This window comes from Triturus cristatus, chromosome 3_1, assembly GCF_964204655.1.
Source record: "Triturus cristatus chromosome 3_1, aTriCri1.1, whole genome shotgun sequence".
Taxonomy (NCBI): Eukaryota; Metazoa; Chordata; class Amphibia; order Caudata; family Salamandridae; genus Triturus; species Triturus cristatus.
Genome location: NC_140583.1, coordinates 217,084,142 through 217,111,297, shown reverse-complemented (window position 1 = coordinate 217,111,297; position 27,156 = coordinate 217,084,142). Strand labels below are relative to the sequence as shown.

The 27,156-nt window shown below is 46.4% G+C and overlaps 1 protein-coding gene across 4 annotated transcripts in view; it reads left to right on the top strand.

Moving 5' to 3' along the window:
- The window catches only part of TMEM266 (transmembrane protein 266), a 628,375-nt gene that overhangs the window by 228,139 nt on the left and 373,080 nt on the right, over positions 1–27,156 (top strand). For all 4 annotated transcript variants that reach the window (XM_085643695.1, XM_085643694.1, XM_085643696.1 and 1 more), the window contains 2 exons: positions 16,618–16,674; positions 22,147–22,285. In XM_085643695.1, the coding sequence (XP_085499821.1) occupies positions 16,618–16,674; positions 22,147–22,285 (196 nt within the window). The remainder of the gene's footprint in view (positions 1–16,617; positions 16,675–22,146; positions 22,286–27,156) is intronic.

The window sequence follows — 27,156 nt, the reverse complement described above, 5'->3', positions numbered from 1 at the left end:
ACGACGGTGGCTGTGCCAAGGGTGAGAACACGTTCGGCATCGAGAAGCCCACCGCAGACAGTCACAGATGGTCACAAGATCACCATCGAGAATATCACGTTACTCGACGTATACCCATCACCATCGATCGAGGTCAACGCAGCACTGTCAATCAAAGTCTCCACATCGCAGTCGATCGACGTCGAGAAAACATCGTTGTTCGACTTCGAGAAAAACCCGTTGATCACAGACTCAATCCTCTACAGTCAACGTCAGAAGGAAGTTCTCTTTCGAACCAACGTCAAAGGCGCCGCCAACTAGCAGATCGATGTCGAGGGGGAAAGATGGTTCTCCTGTGCAATCTGTGACTACCCAGAAGGCTCGGAAAAGGAGGAGATTAATCTACACATCAGGTTCTGAGTATTCTCGGACATACTCTCCGTCTAGGACAGTATCACCTGCTCAGTCTCCTCCTCATACTCCAGATGATCAGCCTCCGCCTCCGTCTGCTCCTCCTCTACCACCTCCTCCTCCCACCAGTTACAACTTCTCCACCTTCTACTCCGCCAAGAAGGCCGAGATCCAGGTCTCATACAAGGGCTCATTCTCATCGGCGTAGACGCTCCTCTACGCATTCCCAGATTCCAGTCCAGACACACCAGGGATACTTCTTCTACGAGTACAGGAAGATACTCACCTACTTTATCGGACTCTTCTCCTCAAAAGATTTCTCCAATTGATGATATCTCGGCTTTTCAAAAAGTATTGGTTCGAGGAGCTTCAAAATTGAGCATTCCTTTGTCCATTCCTACTCCAACAACTTCAGTCATATTAGACACACTACAGCAAAGACCAGCATCTCGTCCTTTGCTCCCTTTGGTACCAGGCCACTTGGAACCGGCATTGGAACTTTTCCTTACGCCATCTTCTATTAAGCCAGCCCCTTCCAAGCTGCAAAAGAAATATCGCCCTCCGGAACAGGACCCCACATTCCTAAGGGCGGACCCGCCCCCAGACTCGGTCTTTGTGGTAGGTGCGAAGAAACCACATACCACGGCTCCAACTTCCACAGTTCCTCCTGATAAAGAGAGTCGGAAAATAGACTCAGTGGGAAGAAAAGTGTGCAACACAGCAGAGACCTCCATGAAGGCTGCTAGTGCAACGGCACTTTTAGGTAGATATGACCGAGCATTATGTGAGTCACTTCAACAATTTGCTGAACATCTACCTAGAGATAAGAGGGAGGATTTTAATGAAATATTAATGGAAGGACTTATGGTCTCTAACCAGGTTATTCGTGCTCTTGCAAACACATCGCTTCTATCTGCGCATGGATATTGTCATGGAGTGGCACTCAGGCGGTATTCATGGTTTCCCTTGACTTCATTGATGCCTGAAGCACAGCAGCGTATTCAAAATCTTCCTTTCTCCGGCACTAGACTCTTCGGTTCTCATGCAGATGAGGAGATGGCACGCATGAAAGCGGAAATGGAGACATTTAAAGCAGTGGGTCTCAAGAGACCCAAGGAACAGCGAAGATCCTTCCGTCCTTTTTCAAGACAATATACAACAGAGGGTTCAAACCCCTCAATGGTATCAGGGTCATCAGTCTGGTACACAGCATTCGTATCTATTTATTTATTTAATTTGCAAAGTTTTATATAGCGCTGGCTAGATCCAGAGGTATCGGAGCGCTTTACATGAGGATCAGTGAGTTACAGGTTACAGAATTACACAATAATGTGAGTTATTAGCGCGTAAGCGCATCTTATGGAGAGTGAAAAGGTAGAGGGGGAATGGTAAACGGTGGTAAGGAATGCAGGCAGGAAACACAACGGGGAAGCAAGGAAAACAATGTCCGATGTCTGGCTGAGTAGGTGCCAGCCGAGGGGTGAAACTCCTCTACAGCTGCATAGGACAGCTCCACCGCGGTAAGTACAGACCGTTATGGTTTCCGCCCAGGGGGCATCGTCAAAGTTCCATCAAGAACGCCGGTCAAGTAAAGAATATTTTTTTTTTAAATGTCGTCTTGGAAACACACCACTTCTAGAATATTCTTAAAAATGTTGTTAATAAACCTTCGGAACTCCGAGGAGGCAGAGGCCAAACCAAATGGTGTTCGTCTTTAGCGATATGCTCCCTATGACGTCACAAACAAGCAAAGATTCCTTAACTCCTCACACAATTCAACTTGTTGGTATGATGCAGACATGTCAAGAGACGAAAATACCACAGCTCCCCTGAGTGTTGCCAGCAATTCACTTGCATTTGGAAGCAGTTGGCAGTCAATCCAAATATATTGGAATTCAAGTTGCAAAACTGTACACATAATCTCAAGGTTTTATCAGATTTGGATGCTAACACCACTGGAGCCAGCTGTTCTGAACCCTCAAGGTGTTCAATGATGCTTATTTTCACACAATTTGTCTAACACATATTTATGTTCAGCCCATAGGTTAATGGATACTCTCCTTACTTTATGTTCAACTGGTTTAGCACGTTCTTTCAAAAAAATATTAAGTTGAAATCCTGTCAGTTTTCCTGGTTTGGCAGTAATGTTGTAGTGATTTGTCAACCCAACAGCACCGGTGGTTAGGCAGCAACTGTCAACCTTGGAATCTCTGTCTCACCATGCACAACCGTTCTAACACAGCATTCTACAGCGCCCTCATAGCAGAACATACCACCTCAGACCCTAAACAATTCCCACTCCTGGACTTGGTAATGCATCCTGATTAGGAGGATGGCCAGTAGTTTGAAGTAGTTGTTGTGATTACCCTGATGCTGTAAAATAAAGTTATCTTTCACAGACATGTTTTCATAACCTCAACTGGTGAGTGATGTGTTGGTGATGACCTGTAGAAGTGGGTCTGAAAATTGCCTGCCAAGCAACAGATTGTTGACCTTCCTTCATTGCAGAGCACTTTGAGTCAATGCTAGATCCCCCCACCCCCCGCTTGTTATTATAGCCTATCTGAAAGAAACACGTTAGTTAGATTCCTCACCTTAGAATATCCCCAGGCGTCAGGCTGGATCCGGAAAGATTTTTCGTCAGCAATACCCTTGCGCGTCGCTAGGCGTTGTCTGCGGCTCCGCGTCCGTCGTCGGCGTCGTGCGCAGGGATGACGTCGTCGGAGTACTTAGACGCCGCTCTCGCGCGCTGACGTCAGTTCTTCTTTTTTTCCGCGCCAGACAGCGCTGATCCGGGAAGAGCTTACCCTTTTAGTCACTTTGTGACTAAACTTTTTGGACTCTTTTGTCTACTCTCGTCGACTCGATCTGGTGCCAGTAGGATGCCTGGTTTCAAAGCCTGTGACTCCTGTCACGGACTGATGTCGGTAACGGACCACCACCGCCGGTGCCTTTACTGCCTTGGGGCCGACCACGATGCGGAGTTGTTCCTCGACTGCCAGGCCTTGACCTAGAAGGCTAGGCGGGAGCCGTCCCGCAAGCTTCTCGAGCTCCGGCACTCGGCTCCATCATCACCGCTCGTCGGGTTCCAAGTCTCCGGGTAAGTCGAAGCATAGTAAGAAGTCCAAGAGACGACATCGCTCTTGGCACTCCCCTCGCCGGTCGCGCGACTCGGTCGAGGGTCCGGGTGGTACCACCCCCGCGGCTCCGTTGGAGCCGCGTCCGTCCCCATACACGCCGGTCCCTGGGACTGACGTGACTCCGGCGGAGATCAGTGCCTTCCTCTCAGCCATGAGGGGCCTGGCTCCGCTATCGACGCCTGCCTGCGCGACTTCGGGCCCGCAGGCTCGACTGGGAGGCCTAGCGATCCGGCGGCTCCGGCGCTGTCGTCGCCTCCGGTCCCGACGCCGCAGGTCCGCGCGGGATCAAGGCCTGGATCTCAGTCGGTGCCGGTTGACCTTACGACCCCTCCTCCGCCGGCGCCGACACCGGTGCCACTCCTGGCGCCGTCTCCGGACGACGCCGTTCCCCAGTTCAGTCCCGGTCCGGCCCAGACGCCGGTGCGGCCCCGGCCGGCGCCGCATCCGACGCCGATGGGTGACCATTTCATCTTCCGCCCGGCTCTGATCATTCCACCTGTTTACCAGGAATCGGATGACGGTGGCGACTGGGAGGGGTCTGATGACCCTCTGACCCGCCAGGGTCAGTTATCACAGGACTGGGCAGATGAGCTCTGGGATGCCAGTGGCCTTGACACCTCCCCTGACTCTGGCTTCATCTCTTCTCCGACTGTGGGTTCGGAGGAAGGTGCTACCTTTTCTGTGGCGTTGCGTAAGGCGGCCGAAGCCCTTGGGCTGGAGCTCCCTACTGTGGCCGTGAGGACTAACCTCCTCACTGAATTGCTCCAACCGTCCGCAAGCTCCTCGGAGCCTCTGCTGCCGTTTAGCGAAGCACTGATGGACTTTCTGAAAGGCACCTGGTCCAAGCCCTCCACAGTACCTCCTGTGGACCGGAACTTGGCCCGGCGCCACCGCCCTGCAGCGGGCGACCCCAGTTTCCTGTCCCAACACCCCACGCCTGAGAGCCTGGTTATCCAGGCCTCTACTTCCCAGACCTCCTTCCCGTCCGCTCCCCCGGATCGGGAATCCAAGAGACTGGAGCAGTTTGGTAAAAAGCTGTTCTCCTCCCTTAGTTTAGGGCTGCGGTCTATTAACACCGTTTGTCTCTTGGACCGTTACTCCCACTCTCTCTGGTATACGGGGGAGGACGTGCTGCCTCAGTGTCCGGAGGAGGCCCGCACACGGCTCGCCCAGGCTCTTGCCGAGGGTCGGGACGCAGCGCGGTATGCCATCCGATGTGGTTTGGACACGACGGACTCGCTAGGCAGGGCAATGTGGTCCACAGTGGCGCATCGTCACGCCTGGCTGCGGTCCATGACTTTTTCCGGGGATGTCCAGAGCACCCTCATGGACATGCCCTTTGATGGCAGTCGCCTCTTTGGCAACAAAGCGGACAGTGCGCTGGAGCGCTTTAAGGACTCCAGGGCTACGGCCAAGTCCTTGGGTCTCTCGGCCCGCGCCCGCAAACTTCTGCTTTTCGCCCCTTTCCTGGCCAAGGAAGGGGCGCCCCCTCACGTCTGCCTAGCCACAGGCCGCAGAACCACCCTCGTCGCGGACGTGGATTCTGCCGAGGCGTTGCAGGGGGACAACGTGCCAGTCCATCCACATCTACCCCAGCAGCATCTGCCTCAAAGCCCTCCTAGTCCGTGCTTTCAGGCCCATTCCACGCCAGTGGGAGGCAGAGTTCGCCATCACCTGCTCCACTGGCGTTCCATCACTTCGGACAGGTGGGTGCTGCAAATCGTCCGATGGGGCTACTCCCTCCCCTTCGAGACAACCCATCCAGCCATGCCACTGCAGTACCACCGCATGTCGGGGGATCACTTGAATCTTCTAAAGGAGGAAGTTGCGGCCCTCTTGGCCAAAGGGGCCGTCGAGCGCGTTCCTGGTCGAGAAGTAGGCCGTGGTTGTTATTCCTACTACTTTCTGGCTCCCAAGAAGGGCAAAGGGGGCCTACGCCCTATCTTGGACCTCAGGAGCGTCAACGCCTCCCTCCGGAAGGAGAGGTTCAAGATGCTCACCTTAGCTCAGGTTCTGGCTCCCCTAGACCCTGGAGACTGGATGGTAGCGTTGGACTTGCAGGACGCTTATTTCCACATCCCTGTCCTGCCGGCCCACCGGCGTTACCTGCGGTTCACGGTGGGTCAGGAGCATTTTCAGTTTACCGTGCTCCCCTTCGGCCTCCCCAGTGCCCCTCGGGTGTTCACGAAAGTGATGGCGGTGGTCGCAGCTCATCTGCGCAGATCAGGGGTTCCAGTCTTCCCCTATCTCGACGACTGGTTGTTGAAGGCGGGCTCACCCCAGCAAGTAGTCTCCCACCTCCAGACTACGGCCGACCTCCTGCATTTGCTAGGGTTCTCCATCAATGTGCCGAAGTCGCATCTGAGTCCCTCCCAAACGCTCCTCTTTATCGGGGCGGTTCTGGACTCGGCGCAGTTCCGTGCTTTTCCTCCGGGACAGCGGTTCCGGGATATTCAGGCTCTGCTTTCCATCTTTCGGCCTCTATTCCGTGTTTTGGTCAGGTTGGTGCTGCGGCTTCTGGGTCTGATGGCCTCCTGCATCCTGTTAGTGCATCACGTCAGGTGGCGAATGTGGGCTCTGCAGTGGGACCTGAAGTTTCAGTGGGCCCAGTATCGAGGCAACCTGACCGACCATGTCTTGATCTTGGAAGGCACTGCAAGACAGTTGCAGTGGTGGCTCACGGACCGCGATTGGGTCAGTGGCAGATCCCTCTCCCTACCCCAACCGGAGCACGTGATAGTGACGGATGCGTCCCTCCTGGGATGGGGGGGCCACATGGGGGAGGCGGAGATCAGAGGACTCTGGTCTCCGACGGAGTCTCTGCTCCATATCAACCTTTTGGAGCTGAGAGCGATCCGACTTGCACTGAAGGCATTCCTTCTCGTTGTCCGGGGAAGTGTAGTGCAGGTGTTCACGGACAACACCACCGCCATGTGGTATTGCAACAAACAGGGCTGGGTGGGGTCGTGGATTCTTGTCAGGAGGCGCTGCGCCTCTGGACATTGCTGGAGCATCAGGGCATCACCCTGGTGGTTCAACATCTGGCGGGCTCTCTGAACGCCAGAGCAGAAGAACTCAGCCGCCGGTGCATGATGGATCATGAATGGCATCTCAACTCGGAAGTGGCTCAAGGCCTCTTTCAGCAGTGGGGAGAGCCTTGGTTAGATCTATTCGCCACCGAAGAGAACGTGCAATGTCAGCAGTTCTGCGTGTTGGAGTTTCCAAGGCGGCACTCGCTTGGGGACGTCTTTCGTCACGAGTGGAGTTGCGGTCTGTTGTACGCCTTTCCGCCTATACCACTTCTGCCCAGAGTGCTGAAGAATATCCGGCGCGACGGGCCCAAGTCATCTTGGTGGCTCCGGATTGGGCACGAAGGTACTGGTATCCCGAGCTACTCAGTCTGTCGATCGATCTCCCGATACGACTGCCTCTTCGGGAGGACCTTCTGTCGCAGCAGCAGGGGACGGTCCTCCACCCGAACCTGTCCAGTATCCACCTCCATGCGTGGAGATTGAGCGGCGACAGTTGATGCCATTTGACTTGCCTCCTGAAGTCTGTGATGTGATTCTGGCAGCCAGGCGTCCCTCCACAAAATCGGTGTACGCCTGCCAGTGGAACAAATTTGTGGCATGGTGCACATCAAAGGCTGTGGCTCCCCTTTCTGCCCCTCTTCCTGAGGTTCTCCTCTTTCTTCTTTCCATGGCCCAGCAGGGCTCTGCTCTGGGCACTCTTAAAGGTTATCTTTCGGCTATCTCTGCTTTCTTACGGCTTCCTGATCAGCCTTCTCTTTTTAAATCCCCTGTTGTTTCTCGCTTCTTCAAGGGCATTACTCACATGTTTCCTCCTGTCCCTTTCATAATGCCTCAGTGGGATTTGAACCTGGTATTGACATATCTGATGTGTGCTCTTTTTGAGCCACTTCATAATTGTCCCCTTCGTCTTCTGACTCTTAAGACTGCATTCCTGGTTGCCATCACCTCTGCTAGAAGGGTGAGTGAGCTCCAGGCTCTATCTTCTAAGCCTCCTTTCCTTTCTGTCCATCCGGACAAAGTTGTTCTCCGGACTCGTCCTTCCTGTCTTCCTAAGGTAGTGACTACCTTCCACATCGGTCAGTCTGTCACGTTGCCCACCTTCTTTCCGCCTCCGCATCCTTCGAAAGAGGAAGAGAGGCTCCACCGTCTGGACCCAAAACGGGCGCTGTCCTTTTATTTGGACCGCACCAAGCAGTTCCGGGTGGATGACCAGCTCTTTGTGGGCTACGCGGGCGCTAAGAAGGGGAGGGCGGTACACAAGCGAACCATCTCTCGGTGGGTCGTTTTGTGTATCAAAGCTTGTTACTCCTTGGCTAAAAAGGAACCTCCTGTAGGGCTGAGGGCCCATTCCACTCTGGCCACAGCGGCGACAACTGCCCTGGGTCGGGGAGTCCCCTTGCAGGACATCTGTCATGCAGCAACGTGGGCTTCGCTGCATACGTTTGCCAAACATTATTGCCTGGACAGCCAAGTCCGGAGAGACGGCTTCTTTGGCCGTTCTGTTCTCCAGGACTTTCTGGTGTGATCTTGGTTAGCAGACCCACCACCGGGGTTGGTATTGCTGGGGTATCTATTCTAAGGTGAGGAATCTAACTAACGTGTTTCTTTCAGATGAACAAGTTACTTACCTTCAGTAACGATATATCTGTAAGAAACATTAGTTAGTTAGTTAGTTAGATTCCTCACCGACACCCCCCATCCTCCCCGTTCTGCGAACCGACATCTGGAGTTAAGGTTATCCTTTTCAGGGCCCTAGACTTTTTTGGCACCAGTGTCGGTCTCTTGCATGGCTCTGCGTTCCTGGCGCGGAAAGCTATGTACAAGAACTGACGTCAGCGCGCGCGGGCGGCGTCTAAGTACTCCGACGTCATCCCGGCGCACGACCCCGACGACAGACGTGGAGCCGCAGACGACACCTAGCGACGCGCAAAGGTATTGCTTACGAAAAATCTTTCCGGATCCAGCCTGACGGCTGGGGATATTCTAAGGTGAGGAATCTAACTAACTAATGTTTCTTACAGATATATCGTTACCGAAGGTAAGTAACTTGTTCTTCAAGGCACTGTTGGAGTGGGAGCAGGTGCAATCTTTCAGCACAATTGCTATGAAAGAAGCCATCATAATTAAAACCTTAATTACTGTTTTTGCATTGAGCAAATGGACGGATGAACAAACTGAGTAGAGACTGTAGCTGCTGAAGTGTCATCGCCCTCTGCTGGTTGGGATGCGATTTCCCTATTAGTGTTTAACACTGAACCCAAGAATAGCAGGATGTGTTTGAAATGAATGTGGAAATTCTTAGTGTTTTTGGTGAACCTTAGGCTGTAAAGTAGGGACATCGCTGCCTGAGTGTGTGCTTGGCATTGTTTTCTGCTGCTGCTCCTGATCAGCCAGTTGTTGACGTATGAAAATATATGAATGTGGAGATGTGTGGTCACCACTAAAATATTCACTTGCCATAAAATGAAGGCAGCATTGATGGACCGGGTGGATTAGAATATGAAGGGCCCATCCCAGTCCTGGAGCCTCCTTGTTGGAGCAGCGAAATGTCGTCCTGTAGGATTGTCATATCAGAGTGTTCCATCAGGTCTAGAATGGGCTAGAGGGATTCGTCCTTCGTTGGTGCAGCGAGTACAAGTCTTTGTGTCATTGTTGTGGTGGCATGAACTGTATTGCGAATGCTAGGCATTAGACCTGCTGAACTACTGCTAAAATGCATTGATCTAAGGTGAATTCCACCCAGTTGGGATGTGTTGTGTGATTGGGGGGTGGGGGGCTCCGCTCATATGTGTTTAGTGGTGGAGGCTTTTTACTTTTACCCCTCTCCTGCCTTTGTTGTTGTTGCCTCTGTAACCACCCCTTGTATATCCCCTGCCTTTCTGCAAGCCATGAAATATCTACTATTGGCACTTTTTAGTAGTACATTTTCTTAAAAACACAGAGTTTACATCAGGCACAGAGAGAAACACAAGGCAATACATGTCCATCATCAAATCGCAGTAACCCCGAGTAGACATTGGTGTTAACTTTATCCATCTCTGTTAACTATTATTGTTGAATGTCAACCTCCCCAGTCGCAGCAGATGCGTGTGCATTTGCACCCCTCTCTCCCACGGCTGTAGTTGAAGGTTGTGCATTGCCCGGCATTCCACTCAATTCCACTCTGTAGTGCCTGAGACAGGGACTCTATTAAAGAATTTTTTGGGACACTCCCTCATTTTGTACATTACTTTTTCTGTCCCCAGATACATGTCCATCTCTGCTTTCCACTTGTGTAATGTCGGGGTGTGTGGTGCACCCCAATGTTTGGCTATGTCTCCTTTAGCTACTACTAGCCCTAAGTTACATTGGGGAAGGGTGTGTCTGGGCACATCTATCTCTGTGGGTATGCCCAACTGGGCATATTTGGCCTCTCTAGGCAGCTCCATCCCCACTATCTCGCTAAGCTCCTTTATTATTTTAGCCCAATATTTTTGTATGTGAGCACAGTCCCACAGAGTGTGGATATGTTCCGCTTTCTGTTTTACAGTGGATACATTCAGGTGAATCTATCCTTCCATTTTGCGAAGGCGGGATCTGTCCATGTATGTCCTGTGAAGGATTTTGAACTGAATCAAGAGCAGTCTTGATTTAATGGCCACTTCCCTCGGGTGCATTAAGGCCGCTTCCTAGTAGAGGTCTTCTAATTCTCCCTGGGTAAGTTCCCAGCGTGTCCTCAGACCTTTTAAGTTTCTGTAACATAGTTTATGAGGGTCTTTTATGCCCATGAGATGGCCTTCTCTGCTGTTTCCCCTCGAAGGAGTCTTCCCTCCTGTGGTGCATACTCAAGTGTGAACAAAGAACAGAAGATCAGGGCACTAGGGACCTGCACCAGTCAGTCTAGTTTTTAATAGTTTTTTGCAAAGGTGCGGTGCAAAGAGCCAGAGGCGTGACCTTCTTACGTCCCTATTACTTGGCAAAGCCAAAGATATAAGAGGCAGGAATGGCTCCGCACACAGCTATAGTTGTGTAATCAACAATTATATACGTCAGTAACAGATTTTAATAAAAACATTTTCAAAGCACAGCATATAGTTCTTAGCCGAACTATATGCTGTGCTTTTTAAAAAAAAGATCAGAAAATTTGAAAAAAGAATAAAGGAAAATTACATCATTAAGAAACTGAAGTCCGTTGTGAATCCTTTGGGAGACATTGCGTTATTGTTCATGTTTTTATTACCATCTGTTACTGACGTATATAATTGTTGATTACACATAACTATAGCTGTGTGCTGAGCCATTCCTGCCTCTTGCATACTCAAGTGTGTTTGTTAAGTCTACTCCCTCAGCCTTCCAGGCATGTTGCAGTTGCAGATATTTATATCTTTGGCTGTCACTCAATTGGAAGTCTCGCTGCAGGGCGCCAAATGTGATCAAGGTACCTAATTCCGATCATGTCCCATGCTTTAAATCCCTTTAGTTTCTCTAATTCTGGAAGGCATGCGCCTTCCCATAATTGAGTCTCTCGTAATTTTCTTATTTCAACCCATTTGTCTCTTAGCTCTCTTCCACGCCTCCACTGTCCTTTTGGTAGTAGGTGTCTGGTACTCTTACCCCCGTATTAGTAGTGCAGGTACGTGTGCCTCTCAAATTGGCCCCATTCCAGTGCGTATGTCGGGTGTGTCCCGGGCAAGTATCCCCACTCGTGAATTACTATCCGGTGTGCTTCGCTGTAGTATGATCCTATGGAGTGTAATCATTTGGTACATTTCTGCTCTGCCTAATAATGTTAGGGGCAGCTGTTGCCATCTCTCCACTTCCTTGTGCAGGTCTGATACTATCCTCTGGATGTTGTGGGTGAGACTCAATGGGATATCTATGGATACGTAAATGCCTAGATATTTGATACCTTCAGTGGTCACTTGTAGATCTTGTAGATCTTTGGGGAGTTTCTGCGTGTCTATTTGTCCTCCTACCAGATACAAAATCGATTTATCCCAGTTAATTTTGTTTCCTGCATATCTCCCATAATCTCAGAGTATGCAGAAAGGAGTAGGTGGCGTGGCGGTGAGGCTTGTGACGTATAGAAGGATATCATCGGCGTAGAGCGAGATACATTCTTCACCCCTGTCCGATGGTAATCCTTTCACCCTTGGTTGAGCTCTGACTAAACATGCTAGCGGCATACAATGTCAGGGCAAATAGCAATGAGGATAACGGGCACCCATGCCTAGTGCCGCGTTCTATTGGGAACCCAACCATTCCCTTTGACCCGCACTTTTGCATGTGGCGACGTGTAAAGCAGTTCGAACCACCACACTTTTGCCTGTGGCGATGTGTAAAGCAGTTCGATCCAAACCAGGAATCTTGGTCCAAACCCGAACCTCTTCAGCGTCTGCCACATAAACGGCCAATGTACAGCATCAAATGCCTTTTCGGCATCAGGTGATAGTAGTAAGTGCGGATCTGAAAGAGACACGTTAGTGATAGATTCCTTACCTTAGAATATCCCCAGGCGTCCGACTGGATCTCGAAAAACTTTCGTCAGCAGTACCCCTGCGCGTCGGTAGGCGTCGTCGTACAGCTCCGTGTATGTCGCTGGCGTTGTAGTTGCCGAGATGACGTCGCTGGAGCTACTTAGACGTGCCCACGCGTGCTGATGTCAGTTCTTTCTTTTTCCGCGCCAGCAAGCGCAGATCCGGAGAGAGCGGTACCCCCAGTAATTTTTTTTTACTGAGTTTTTGGGACTTTTTGTCTCTGTTTTCAAGTATATATATCAATGTACAGGTGCATAGGGATGTCCGGTTTTAGGTCCTGCGCGGCCTGTCCCCCGCACGATGTCGGTGACGGACCTGCACCGTGAGTGTCTCTACTGCCTGGGGCACAACCACGACTCCGAGTCGTGCCCCCACTTCCGGGCCATGGCTCCGAAAACTTACCAGGGGCTGTCCCGAAAGTGTCTGGAGGCCCGGGAGTCGGTTCAGCGCCGTTCAAGGTCCCGGTCCCGTGGGAGGTTGAGAGACCGGCCGGGGAGCCATCACCATCATTCGAAGTCTTCGCACTCTGAGTCAGGTAAGGCGAAGCACAAGAAGGCCAAGAAGCGGTGTCGCTGTCCGCCTTCCCCTAGCCGGTCTCGCAATGGCCTACCCGCCCTTTCCGGGTCCATCGGTGACTCCGGCCCAGCTGCAGCAGTTCCTGTCAGCCATGGCACGTGTCTTCGGACCGTTCGGCCCCGCCGGTGCGCCTTTGGGTCCCGCGGGCCTGGCGGGGGTCCTCGTTCTTCGACGTAGCCGGCTCTGGCCCCGATGTTGACTCCGGCCTCAATGCCGAGGGACCCCCCTTGATCCAGGCCTCCACCGGCATCGACGGCCGCAGACCCGGCCGACGCCGTCCCTGGTTTCCTCCCCGGCGTGGAGCCGGTGCCGGAAGGATGTCTACCGATGCCGATTCCGACGCCGTTTGGGAACATCTATCGCTATATCCACCAACATTCAAATGTTCCACCTGTTCAGCAGGCTGTGGAGGACGGGAAGGGCTGCTCATCCACCATGCTAGATGGGACATGCAAGCTTTGCAGCATGATCTGAAGTCTGAGTTGGCTCAGTATCAGGGGGCTTTTCAGATCTCATCCAAGGTTCAGAAGAGACTGCAAAGGGTCTGCAATGGTGGCTGCTTGACTGCAATTAGGCCCGCCCCACCCCAAACGGACAGTAGGGATAGATACTACGCTACTGGGCTGGGAAGGTCTTCTGGTAGTGGGGGAGATCAGATGACTCCGGCCTCCTGGCTGGGACTGGCTTCCACATCCGTTTGCTTGAGCTATGGCCATTCGCTTGCCATTAAAAGCTTTCCTACTGTCCGTAAGTGGGAGGCTGTTTCAGGTCAACACCACCACCACCATGAGGTATTGCTACAAGCAGGGAGGAATGGAGTCCTGAATAGTACTCCACTTGTTGGTACTTTAAAAACCAGGGCGGGCAAACTCAGCTAGTGACATCTATGATCACGAATAGCAGCTACACCTGAGAACCTGCCAACTCTTTTGCACTTTAGAGTTTCTAAGAAGGCTCTCTCTCGAAGACTCATTCTGTTTAGAGTGGATCCTGGGACTCCTGTATGCTTTTTCACCACTACCTCTCCTGCCCCGAGTTCTGAAGAAGATCAGGAAAGACCAGGCCCAAGTCAGCCTAGTGGCTCTGAAGGATTGAGCCAGGAGAATGTTGTACTTGGAAACTTCTGGGCATGTTCACCCATCATGCTGCTGCTTCTGGAGGATCTTCTGTCGCAGAACCAAAGCAGGGTTTTGCACCTGGGCCTGTACAATCTACACCGCCATTCGTGGAGATTGAGTGGTGACAGTTGTCTGCATTTCATCTACCTTCTGAAGTAGTGGATATCCTCTTGGCAGCTAAGCTCCCTTCTACAAAATCTTTTTACGCTGGACAATGGTGAAAGTTTGCTGCTTGCTGTGGTACCTGTAACACAGACTCTTTGCAGGCCAAATTGCCTGTTGTATTGCTGTTTCTTTTTTCTTTGACCCAGCAAGGACTTGCTGTGGGCACTTTTAAAGGGTTACTGGTTGGCTCTTTCTGCCTGTCTGCAGTTGACAGATTTGCCGTCCTTTTTCACATTACCTGTTGATACGTTTCCTCAAATGTCTGATTCTCATGTCTTATCCAAAGTCTTTCATGATGCCTCAGTTGGAACCTATCCTGGTCTTACTTTCCTTTTGTGTACCCCATTTGAACTGGTACACAGTTATGTCTCCTGACCCTGTAGACCATATTGTACATTATGGCTAATAGTTGCTATGGTCTGCATAGACCTTCTACTGTGGGTTGTGACTCCCTTTCACATTGGCCAATCTATCAGACTCCCACTGTTCTAAGCTCCACCTCACCCTTTAGAAGAGGAGGAGAGGTTACCTTGCTTGTACTCTTAATAAGCGCAGAACTTTTAACATCATTGGCACCAAAGACCATCCGGTGGACAATCGGCTTTGTTGGGTTCTCTGAAACAAAGAAAGGCATGGCAGTAGAGAAGAGAGTATTATCCGGGTGGATTGTCCTCTGCATCAAGATCTGCTACGTGCTGACCAAGAAGCAGCCCCCGAAGGATTGACAGCTCACTCCACCATATTCTAGGCTGCTACTACTACGCTCGCATGCGGAGTTCATGTTCTGGTTATTTATCAGGCTCCTATGTAGGCAGCCAACACTTTCCACTGATAGCCACAGCACTCCGTTTGAGGTTGCTTTATGAAATGGCCACACTTTTTTTTTAAAAACATTGAATTTACTACCCTGCTTCAATTGGTCTGTATTATACATTTGGCCAATCCACAGTGCATTATTCATGATTCTTGGCAACTATGGCACTCCGCATGGGGCTCCTTCTTGCAACCACGCTATCTGCCACCTTAAAATTGAGAAGCACCAGCAGATCGGCCCCACTCCTACATGGAGCAGTAGCAACATCATGACCACTTTCTGCCTGCCACACACTTGAACATGCGCAACCTGCTCACTGCAGAAATTGCAGACCCTTCTACCCGCGTGGGGTGGGGAGGTGAGGTATTTCCTGCCCACATACTTCTAATTCCACGACTACACAAAACGATAGTCACATTGGGTTCATTGTGGGGCCACGCGTCCCCTCACCATGGCGCTAATAGTTGTCACAGCGTTATATGGTATAGATTTGCCGCACACAAAAACCAGTTCTCCTGCTAACCATTTACTATGGGGATTTAGGACGACCCGTATTACTGCTCCTCCTCTCCCGAGGCAGCAGAGATTGGGTAGGTCATCCGGTGGAATCCTCACTATGACTTAGTAAGTACTATTTTTCATATGCACACAGGTCGCCATATTGGACCCATACCTCTGCTATAATATTGTAGCTCTCTTCCTTCTTTAATTCTAGCACGCTGAATCAGAGTACTCTCTGCTCCCACTCGAGGTGGCAGAATTGCTACCCTAATGGGGTAAGCCTATATACCTTTCAAAACAGTGTATGAAATCTAACTACCTGCAAATGTTTCAGAGTCTGTCATTTGTTTTGTTGTGTGGCTTTCTTTCCACTGTGCTATAGGCACCATACACTGATAGCAGCATGCTGTATAACTTTGACGCATGCCGCACTAAGATGAAAATATAACCACGCCACCATTGATACGCTGGTGGTTTATGTCATGATTTCATTTTCCACTACAGGTTGGCTTCTCCTTTTACAAGGAAACAGTGTTAAGGTGTCAATAACTACACCACATCGAGGTCATTTAAGATTGGATACTATTTGATATACCCAGATTCCAAACACTGTGTAGATTAGGGCAATATTGGTCCTGACGAATTGCCAACTTATTATTGACTTACCAATGGCAAGAAACATGTTGACCTTTTAAAGCTATCATAGATCATTGTGTCTGGTGATAGCCACCACATTTTTAACCAAACAAGTTGACTCCCTTATTGAAAATATCATCTAGAGGACTACTAAGTCTATTTTAATACACACTTCCTTACACATATCCACTTTCACACACCAATCTACACAACAGGCCCCACAACCACACTTCACATATGGAATTGGGATAAAAAGATCTCCGATAAAAAGCACTCTTGTGGGTGCCCAACAGGCATTGCAACGCCGGCCTGACTAAGAGAACGCCTTATGATGAAGCATGACACCCATTTAGGTGTGTGAGGGCTCATTTTCTTAAAGGTGCGGACTCCCTTAGTGTCTGTCCGACCTCTTATCTCACCAAGCACACCAACAGTCATAAAGGGCATTTTGATTTATGGAGGGTGACTTGGTGGTCAACACTTATGTACACATGCTGAATAGCCAGAAGGAAAGTGCTCCCTGCAAATGTGTTGTGAAACAAGCCGCCCAGTAATGTTTTCCGTCACAAACTACTCGTACTGCACTAATATAAAAGAAATGTTGCCGAGTGGATGGCATATGCCTTATTTGTTTGTAATCATTGTAAGCATACAATTATTAGATTTGTATTATTAATTTTTGGGGGATTCAGATTACGCAGTTAACCTATTTTTCTTCAATTGTGTTAGACAGTTTTGAGAATCGTGGTGCTCGGAATATGGGATTACATTGAAAACAAAATCGAGGTCAGTAACATCAATAAAATCTTCCCTACTGATTAATGTTTGCAACAAATATATGCTTAACTAATCGAACGGCAGTATTGTCCAGTGTGTAAGTTGTCATTTGCAGGACACACTATAAAAATATTATAACTAAATCTGCCACAAGAGACTTGTAAAGTTCTGTGTTGTCTTTGATTTTGCAAAATGTATGTCCTGGATACATATATGCGTGTGCTACCCTTTTTAACACTGCTCGACAATTAAATGTCATCTAAGACCGCCACTCTGATAATTTTTTTTAACTTAATATGACCGTAGCAGAACTCCTGCTCTTCCACAGCATGTTTCATTCAATAAACAGTGACATAGCAATGGTGTCATAGGCCTTAAAGCAACAAGGAAAATAGGCTCCTTCACGAGCCGTGTTTGGGTAGTGAAAGACCGCAATAGAGAGTGCTGCTTTCCCCTCACAACCCTGAGCTGTACGGATACCCCACCCTTTCAACTAACTACATGTGCACCTTTAGACAGAGGCCTGCCATATGCAAATGATTGTTGGTCCTGCTCCAATAGGAACAGTCCAGCCTGAACTGCTGAAACCCCTCTAGGGTTAGGAGTTTCCGCTCTGCAGAGGATCTTGTCTGGCAGTTCGGCTGGAATGTCCCTTTTGTAGTAGGACTTAGACTGAGTTGTGGATGTCTGGTCTCTGTCTAGCGTGACTTAGGGCCATATGTATCAAAAAAGAATTTTGCAATTCTTCAATTGCGATTTTTAGCAAATCGCAATTAGAGAATCGCAAAATGCAATGTATGTAGGATTTGCTAAATATTTTGCGAATCCTACATATTCCTTATTTGCGAATCGCAAATTGAGATTCGCAAATAAGGAATACCTTACCATTCATTCCTATGGGCTAGGAGGACCATAGGAATGAATGGGAAGACATTCTCAATTTGAGATTACCAATTAGAGAATCACAAATTGAGAATGCAATTTCAAGGTTGCAAGGGTGCCAAAAGGACACCCTGTTGCACCCCTGAAATATCCATGTGTGCACATTTTACGCACATACATGCCCTGAGGGCATGTATGTGCAACATATGGCACTTTTAAAAAATCAAAAAAGTGCTTTTTTTAAAGAAAATCGCAAATTGCCACCATCTTCAAGTTATGTTATGTTATGTTATGTTGGGGGTAATCTGCAATTCCTTAAGGCCAAATAGCAAATTTCTGGTGCTTTCAGAATTGCATTTAAGGAATCGCAATTTGCAATTCCTTAATTCCATTCGCAAAATAGAGAATCGCAAATTTTGCAATTCTCTATTTTGCGATCGCCTTTTGGGATAATACATCCCAAAAGGCTTTTTCCAATTTGTAAACGGGCCGATTCTGAGAATCGTCCCGTTTGCAAACGGGAAAAAGGCTTGATACATATGGCCCCATGTGGGTGAATATGAAATATACAAATGTGATCACCAGTGGGTGAGATTAATTCAAGCACTCCCATCATTTCGTTGTTTGAAACATTGAAAACATTTGCCATGTTGTTTTTCTGTGGTCTTTCTCATGCTACGAATTTTCCTAGAGTTTCCAAGAGATGGCTGTGGCATCAGATTCTCTCCTGTGCTTTTCATGTATTGACCACTTGGATGCAATACGTAAGGAGAGTTCTACTTAGCTCAGCTATTACCTAGCTAGATACTGTGAACTATCGTCCATTATTATTCTCATAATAGTAAGATTTCATTTGTTAATTAAAATCATTATCATGCACACTACTCAAATAAAAGCAACATATTTCACATGTCACGGTCGACATGTTAAATTGATATAGCAACATACCAAAATCATAGCCATTGATTGAAAATCAACATAACATTTTAACCTATTTTTTTTTAGCACAATTAAGCTATGAATTGTACAATTGCGACATTTAAAATAAACATTAGGATGCTTCATAATCAAACCCCAGGCATCACTTGCAGAAAATGTCATACACCTGTATTTTATGATACATATACAGTTTCATTTGCGCTTCCTAGTGATGTTCTATTTTCTATTCTGATAGAAATCGTGATTTGCATAAAACTTTAACCCACTTTTGGAGCAGAGTATACGTTTCAAGCAATAATCCGTGCCAAAACATCTACTTCATAATGTAACAAAAACCTCAGAGTATAAAACACCATTCTCAAAATGTAAGCTACTGATAAACACAGTTTAGTTTTGAACCACTATTTTCTTGCACAGCCTTCAAATTCAAACTCAGTGGGCCCAGTTCTAGTCTTATATCTGGAACTGGAGTGTTCTGAGCGAGTTCTAATGAAAGTTGACAAATTACTCTGTTCTTTGGTAGCATAAAGCCACCTGCCTGGGCCCCAGATAGTGCCACCTTGCATCTAATGTTCTCAGCAATGTAGTATATGGTAGGCTCCAATGCTTCTTTAGGCTGTCTCCGTGTTTGACTCGTTTTTTTATGCCGACGTAATCTTTGTTATTTCCAGCATGTCACATTACGATTGTTATGCGGAGTAAGAAAAATTACACCATTATGTCACATTGAGGAATTCAGCTTCTGTTCAGGTAAAAATCTTGAGAGCTGCAGCTGTCTAAATTATGCGTGATTTTACACCATTTTGTGTAATGGAAAATCTTTGCTTATGCCCAAAAATGAATGCAAGGACGCATTTCATACAAAAAGTTCAAAATCCTGGTTCAAGGTTTTGCCTCATTTTTCAGGAATTTTACGTGATTTCCTTTGCAGAAATTATGTGAAATTCCAGAAATTGTATGCAAAATGCTGTTGTTTTTTTCGTACATTTTATGTAATTTGTGGAAATGAAATTACTCTGACTTTAAGCAGACCTTAATAATATACACTCCATATGTGCCAATGTGCCCTTTAACGAAGCCCAAGAAACCATGTCTTAAATATACATAATCTACCATGACCTCTACCAATATGACTTTAGTTTTGGCCACCTTCATGTGGAGGCTGTTTCGACAAGAATAATTATCTGATGTTCTAAATGAGTGACCTCGTAGGTATGTTACATCAAGACTGCATCTTCTGCAGGAGTATTCTGACAGCTTGTCATTTAGAACAGATGATAAGGGAAACATGAAGGCTTACAAGAAGGAAAACTGAAAAAGAAGGGTGTCAAATGCACCCTTGTTTTAAGCCATTCTCGGGCAAAGATTTTGCTTGGAAGAGACCCTCCAATTACACAGTGGACCTCTAACTGCATCTCTATATTAAGGTTCTATCAACAAGGATAAAATAATCTGGTCTATACCAAATGAGGATTGCTTCAGACAGAGGTGGTACCTATTAACCCATTGAAATCTCCAAGCGTAGTCAACAAAGCATACATGAAGGAGTTTTGCCTAGGGGAGATAGAAAATAAGCCTGGTAAACCGTTAAATCCCCTTTTAGAACCACCCTTGGAAACGCATACATGTAACATCATATTTACACCATTTCTAACGACCAGTTAAGTTGCTGAGCCAGTAAGATAGCACAAGCAATCAATAAAGTGCTATCACAAAATCATACCCCCAGAGGTAATTGAATAATATTTTTTTATCCAACCCTATTGATATCATTACAAGATGATACATATTCTAGTCTTGGAAACATGGCAGGCCACCAACCCTTACCTATGACTCACTATACCTTATACAAAGGCTTTGCCGCATTTAATTATAACCTCTGGATTTAGATTGGTTTCCTCGCACATATTTTTAAATAACCCAGTCAAGGTTCCACATTTAATCCAAGGTTACCCTTGGTGAACACAGTTTATCTTTGTGGGTCTTTCCGAATGGGCAGCGTTGGTGCACAGTAGCAGCTCACATCAAAAGTGCAACCTCGCTCTCTCATCACAAACGGTCAGGGCCTTACTATCAAATAAAACAATTTCTGTTCTAATACTGGTTTACAACCGCCTTCATTACATCCTGATTTATGGAATGCAGTATGAACCGGATAGTACTGTATTGTTCTATTTGTAGCCTCTCATGCTTCTGATGCTCCTGCTACAATATGAATATTGTGTGTCAGGACTTCATGAATCTAGGCCTACATTCTAGTGAAAACCTAAAATTAAATAGTCAACACAGATATTCCACAGCATGTTGGGATTGTTACGATTTATGTGCTACTCCAGTATTCCTTAATCTGTGGCTCAACTTTGTGTTCTTTTTAGCTTTTTATCTTTCCATTCATGTAGTATAGTTGTTGTAATGTAAAGTTTTCCTTTACAGTCATTTTTTAAAATAAAATATTAACATACTTTATTGGAAAGCACTACAATTTATGGACAAAACTCAGATTTTGCTAACCGATTTATAATGACTTGGCAGTTTCTTGTGACCCAACTTTTCCTTACCCTTAATCAAACACTGTCCTTAACGCACAAATTACAGTCTTAACATTTCATTGGATCACCCATTCTAGACTACAGATGAGCTATAGGGCCCAAACAAAGTATATGGCTGCGTAATTCAGGGCCAGATGTACGTACATCTGATCGCAAAATACTGATCACAATTTGCAACCAGGGTAGTAATGTGCGAACCAGCCTATATACTAATAGGTCGGTACACAAATTACCGATTCATAGTAATTTGCAATTCAAACTACCTCATGACTATTACTGGGGTAGGTTGCAAATTGTGACCCAATAGGAATCACAGCCATCACAGGGAGTGTGCACCATGTCTATGATTGCTTTTCAATAACATTTATTTTTTCTTTAAATGCAACAGGTTTTCTTGAAAGGAAAATTGAATGTGTTTAGACAAAAACAATGAAAAGTGTTCATGTAATTTTTTAAGAGTAGGCAGTGATCCATGGGACCGCTGCCTACTCTTAAAAAATATTTTGTGAACATTCACAAAGGGGAAGCAGTTGCTTGGGGACTCCTTCCTGTTTGCAAATGGCTTTCCACCTCCTTAGAACATTAATACATTTTGGTATTTGGAAGAGGCACTCTAAACATGTTCCTTCCAAATACCAATTCAGTATAAGGTCACAAACCCAAATTGTGATTCAGTGACTTGTTACTGAATCGCAATTTGTGGTTTGTACATAAAAGCATTTTTGCGGTCGCAAATGGGCTGATTCTGCAAATCGGGCTGTTTGCGACCTCAAAACAGCTTCGCACATCTGACCCTAGGAAATGTATCTTCCGTCATATAACCATGTGCTTGAAAATACCCTAGTTAAAACATTTTTGAAGGAATGGTTAAATTTCAAACAGCTGATAGGCAAAGAAAAATAAATTCATCCTTTCAGTGACCACAATTCCTTATATCAATTTACATATCCACACATGTTTCTAATTTCAAATGAGGTATATATGTAGCTCATGGGTATCTGGTGCATCAGAATATTTGAGTTTTCACTTCTCATGGTACTTGGAAACAGAAATCTTCAAGTGCAGATACACAATTTCTGATACCCATTTTTATTACTGTTTGTAATTTCAGGTTTTTGATGGTGCTGTGATAGTTCTATCCCTTGCCCCAATGGTGGCATCCACTGTAGCCAATGGCCCGAGTAGTCCATGGGATGCTATCAGTCTCATTATAACTCTGCGAATTTGGAGAGTGAAAAGAATAATTGATGGTGAGTGATGCTGTCCAGCATCATACGTTGTATGTTCTCATAACAGTGTATAAATACTTTGCAAATTAATAGGAAATCATATGTGCAGTATCATTTAATTCTACATTTTAACTGTTGCTAAATATATATGTTATACCCTTTGAGTAATCGAGTTATTAGAAGGTCCTGTGAGCCTATAGAAGAAATGTGTATATTGCTGGTTTGTAATGATTGGCGGGTAATTTATTGAATACAATTTAAAAGTAGGAAATAGTTGAAGGGATTTTGAATAGGTTGGCCCCAATCAACAGTGGTAGTCTGATGAATTAGTTGCCAAGAGAAAGTTTATTGAAGTTAGGTAAAGTGAGGGTTAGAATCTAGGAAATATGTGGGCATTTTTTTAAAAGGTGTGAAAGTAAGGGCGAGCCATCGCACGAAGTATATATCGGCTGTATGGAAGACAGGGACAACCCATGATTGGCTGGGTGGCAGGTCCAGGTGTGCTGAAATCCTCATTCCATGCAACTCCAAAAGTACATGATTTCTACAAACTAAGATTTTATTTTTTGATTAAAATCATTATCATGCACACTCCTCAAATACAAGCAACATATTTTACAGGTCACGTTCGACATTTAAAATTAATATAGCAACACACCTAAAAGATAGCCATTGATTGAAAAGCAACATAACCTTTCAACCTATTGCATTTTAGCACAATTAAGCTAGGAATGGTACAATTGTGACATAATAAACATTAGGATGCTAGGTAATCAAACCCCAAGCATCACTTGCAGAAAGTGCCAATACACCTGCAACTTATGATATATATATATATATATACAGTCTCATTTGCTCTTCCTTGTGAAGCTCTATTTTCTAGAAATCATGATTTGCATAAAACGTCCACCTACTTGGTGAGCATGGTATACGCTTCAAGTATTATCCCATACCATTTAAATAAAATTTGAAGAGAGAATCAATGGCAAAACATCTGCTTTATACTGTAACAAAATCCTCAGAGTATAAAACTCTCAAAATACCACTCTCAAAACTGAAGCTACCGACAAACACAGTTTAGTTTTGAACCACTATTTTCTTGCACAGCCTGCAAATTCAAACTCTGTGGGCCTAGTTCTAGTCTTAAATCTGGAACTGGAGTGTTCTGAGCGAGTTCTAATGAAAGTTGACAAATTACTCCGTTCTTAGGTAGCATAAAGCCACATGCCTGGGCCCCATATAGTGCCACCTTGATAATGTACCAAATCCTGAAGTACTCCTGTATTTATTTGCTTTTCTTTGTACCTGTCCAAGACTTTTTCGGGTAATAATATGGAAAAGACTGCTGTGAAATGTATCGTTTATCCCCATTTTGAAGCAACATTACTTATGATCTGCATGTTACATAACATAGCATTTTAATAACGCTGTTGATTCGTATTGAACAGGTAAGCACGGAACATGTGTAACGCAGCATACAGTATTGACATCTATTATTAGGACAGAAATACTCCACTTTATTTATATTCTACAGATTGCCTCCATTGAGGTACGGAGGTCCTTGTGTTCAACACAGGCTATGAAGGGTTCTCTGTCCAATTCAGAAATCAATCTGGTTATTTTCATGAATATCAAATGTATAACTAGTGTATGGATCAGTGTTTGTTCAATGCAAAGTGATATTTTGCTGCTTTCTGCTTATGTAGTAAAGTTATATTTAGACAATTAATGCTGGTGGTACCTGTAATTAAGTGGTTCTAACCTCTAGTCTTTGGACCTCTGCTGTATGTCTCACAAAGGAAATCTCCATAGTACATTTAATAAAATAAGGTCTGCTGCTGCGTAGCTGGGGTAAGAGGCTCTACAGATGTTATGTGTTCAGGCTGAGCGAAGAATGTTGTCTAATTCCACCTTGTATCTGTGCACATGTAGCCCTGTTGCAAATGGGACCTAGATTAAAGTGTTTGTGGACTTTTAAGGCCTTCTAATTCATTTGGGGATCCAAAACGAAATACTGTCTTTCTTTTTGGCTTAAACGTTGAACTCATTGGGCATTGCATTGTATAGCAAAATAAGATGGAAGTTAAGCTATGTAGAAACGTTTCAACCTCGGGTGTTTTATCAACCACATACTAGTGGTTTTGAAATCTAACCTGTCAAGTAAGATATAATTTCACTATTACCCTTCCTCCACCAGGCAGAACCCGTTTTACATCCCTTCCCACCACTGTCATATGACCTCTGTTTATCACTGCGGACCTACCTACCTCACGTTTTGTAGACCTCACACTCTACTTGAGCCACACGATTCTCCATCTTCCTAGTCTCACTGTGAGTCCTTCAATTAGGCTCTAGGCTAATTGGAGCACAAGTTGCTTATACCTCCCAAATAAACATTAACCTAACATTTCAAAATCTTCCTTCTGATGTTCCTGGCTTGCCTAATCCGTGTCGTTCAGCCACCCTTCTAACCAAGCTTTATTTATGATGACTGAGTCAGACCTGCTGTACGATTCCAAGGAAGCCTAGTGTCCATACCTTAGGAGACTCCTTCCTTTGTTGGGTCACCTGCATGGCTCGTTCAGCGACTCGGCTACTGTAAGTCACCCATGTTCGTGGGGACCACTCAATTGTCCAGTTGCCCTGCCGTAGACTACGGATGCCGTGCCTGCCACCAGGATTCCTTGGTTGAATAGTATTGCCTGAGCTCACATTCAGAAAAAGTCAACTGCTGTTGCTACTCCCCTCTCTTGATGGGGCTTCTAAAAGGCAACTGTGAAAACACTCTGAAATATTGAACTACTGAGCTAATTATTAATCTGTAGGTCCCAATTCTCTTCTATCACCTAAACATTAGGTAATCGGTATTCTCTTTCAGGGGATCTCCACCAATAGTCTTGAATACTGAATAGTCTCGCCCACGTGTGGGGATCCTAGATACTTTTTCATAAAATGTGTTCTTAAGTATAGATGTTCGTCCTTTTTCAGGGAGGCCTGTAAAAACATGTAAGAAGAATATTGTGCAGCCTATGAGGAAGGCTATAATGGCCAATTTCTTCAGATTGCAAAAAAGGGGTGTGTGTGTCTGTGTCCGTGTGTCCCCAAATACTTTGGTAGAATACTTAAATCTCTAACAAATTGTTTTTTTAAAGGAGAAAGATGAGGGAAAAGAGGACAGTGTAGCCATATAGGCTGCTATTATGTGAATGGAAAAGCAGTGTCTGCGCCTTTAAAGGCTCAGAGACCACCAGTATCACATCATGCTCAGCAGGTGGCAGTTGCTTGAGTTTTTGTTTCCTGCTCCTGGTGACAGGATCTTGGATCAGTGAGCTCTGCCTTTTTAGCTTTTTTTCATCAAAATTCTCACTAGGAAATTTCTTGCAACTGATTTACTCTACGTTTTTCATCTGTACCTATGTCATTTTCTGACAGCAATTTATTGTCACTGATCAAATAAAATGCTATGTGTATTTGACAAGTGTCCTGCCTGTCGAAGAAAGAAGGCCAAGTCAGACCCTCAAAATATCTGCATCATCGGTCTTCCTGAGGACTCTGTACTTTACAGATGTCCACACTGCAGGAAGGTTTTCAGTCGTACACAGAGGGAAAGGGAGAAGATTCGCATCCATGGTACAGAGGGGCGACACAGGCAGCCGACAAAGTAAGAAGGTAGAACATCCAGAGAGTGAGGAGAGGGTCAGTCCTCTCCCAGGGCTCATCCATCTTCCTCTGAGGACACATGGCGTGGAAGATCCAAAAAGAGACGAACTGCCAAAAAAAACATCATACCAGGTCAACGTCATACATGTTCACATTTGAGGTCTGGGTCACCGTCCAAGGAAACTACGATGTTGAGGCTCAGAAGAAGTTTGAAGGCGAGGAATGTGTCAACATCGAGGCATAGGAGAAGACTGACATTGAGACATAGGAGAAAGTCTACGTTGAGACTATCCAGACCTGCGGAAAAGGCTAAAAAATCAAGGCAAAGGCATCTACCATCATTCCTGGACTCTGATTACTCCAGGGTATACTCTCCATCGTCACCTATGGTGCTGCCTGACTCTCCTACTCCTCTGTTTTCTCCATCGCTTCCACTTCCAGAACCTTCTTTACCTCTTCCGGAGCTTCTTCCACCTCTAATATCTCTTCCACAACCCGTAGAAGCTCCCCCTCTGAGGTCTTTACTTTCTCCACGACGATCACGTTCCAGATCTCGCCATCATTCGCACCCCTACAGACATCAACCAAGGTCCCGGTGTTCGTTATCTTGGCCATCGTCCAGACGCTCATATAGTCACCATGCGTCCAGGTCTAGATCCATGTCACGAACAAGGTCAAGACATCCTGTGACCTATTATTCTTCCACTTCTTCTTCCAGCACAGGCAGATACCAACGCTGTCTGATTCTCCTCAGCCTCGGGTCTCCCCACGGGATGATATCAACACCTTCCACGAGTTCCTGGTGAGAGGCGCTTCAGAATTAAACATCTCTATGCCTGCTCCCTCCACTGCAAAAATGATGGACGTAATGCTGAATTATTCAAACATTCTCCCCCAGTCAAGAGATCTGGGTTAAATCCATCGTTCTTTTGCGCACTACGCCACCCCAGTTTGGACCCAGCCATATGCAAATCTGTCTTGACCCTGTGCCTCATGGGAACAGTCCAGACCGAACTGCCAAGCCGGGTCCTCCCTGGACCGGAAACAAGCATCCTGGGACCGGTTTCGGGGTGTGTCACCCTTCATCAGCCAGGCTAGCTTGAATCCAGTGGCACAGTGAGCAAGGGTCCCATATTGGACCGGTATTGGGTAATATTTACGCTCCTAACATAGACCAGGATGTTTTCCTAGCCTGTCCTCTGTCTTGGAGGATTGGTCACATCTCCCGTGGC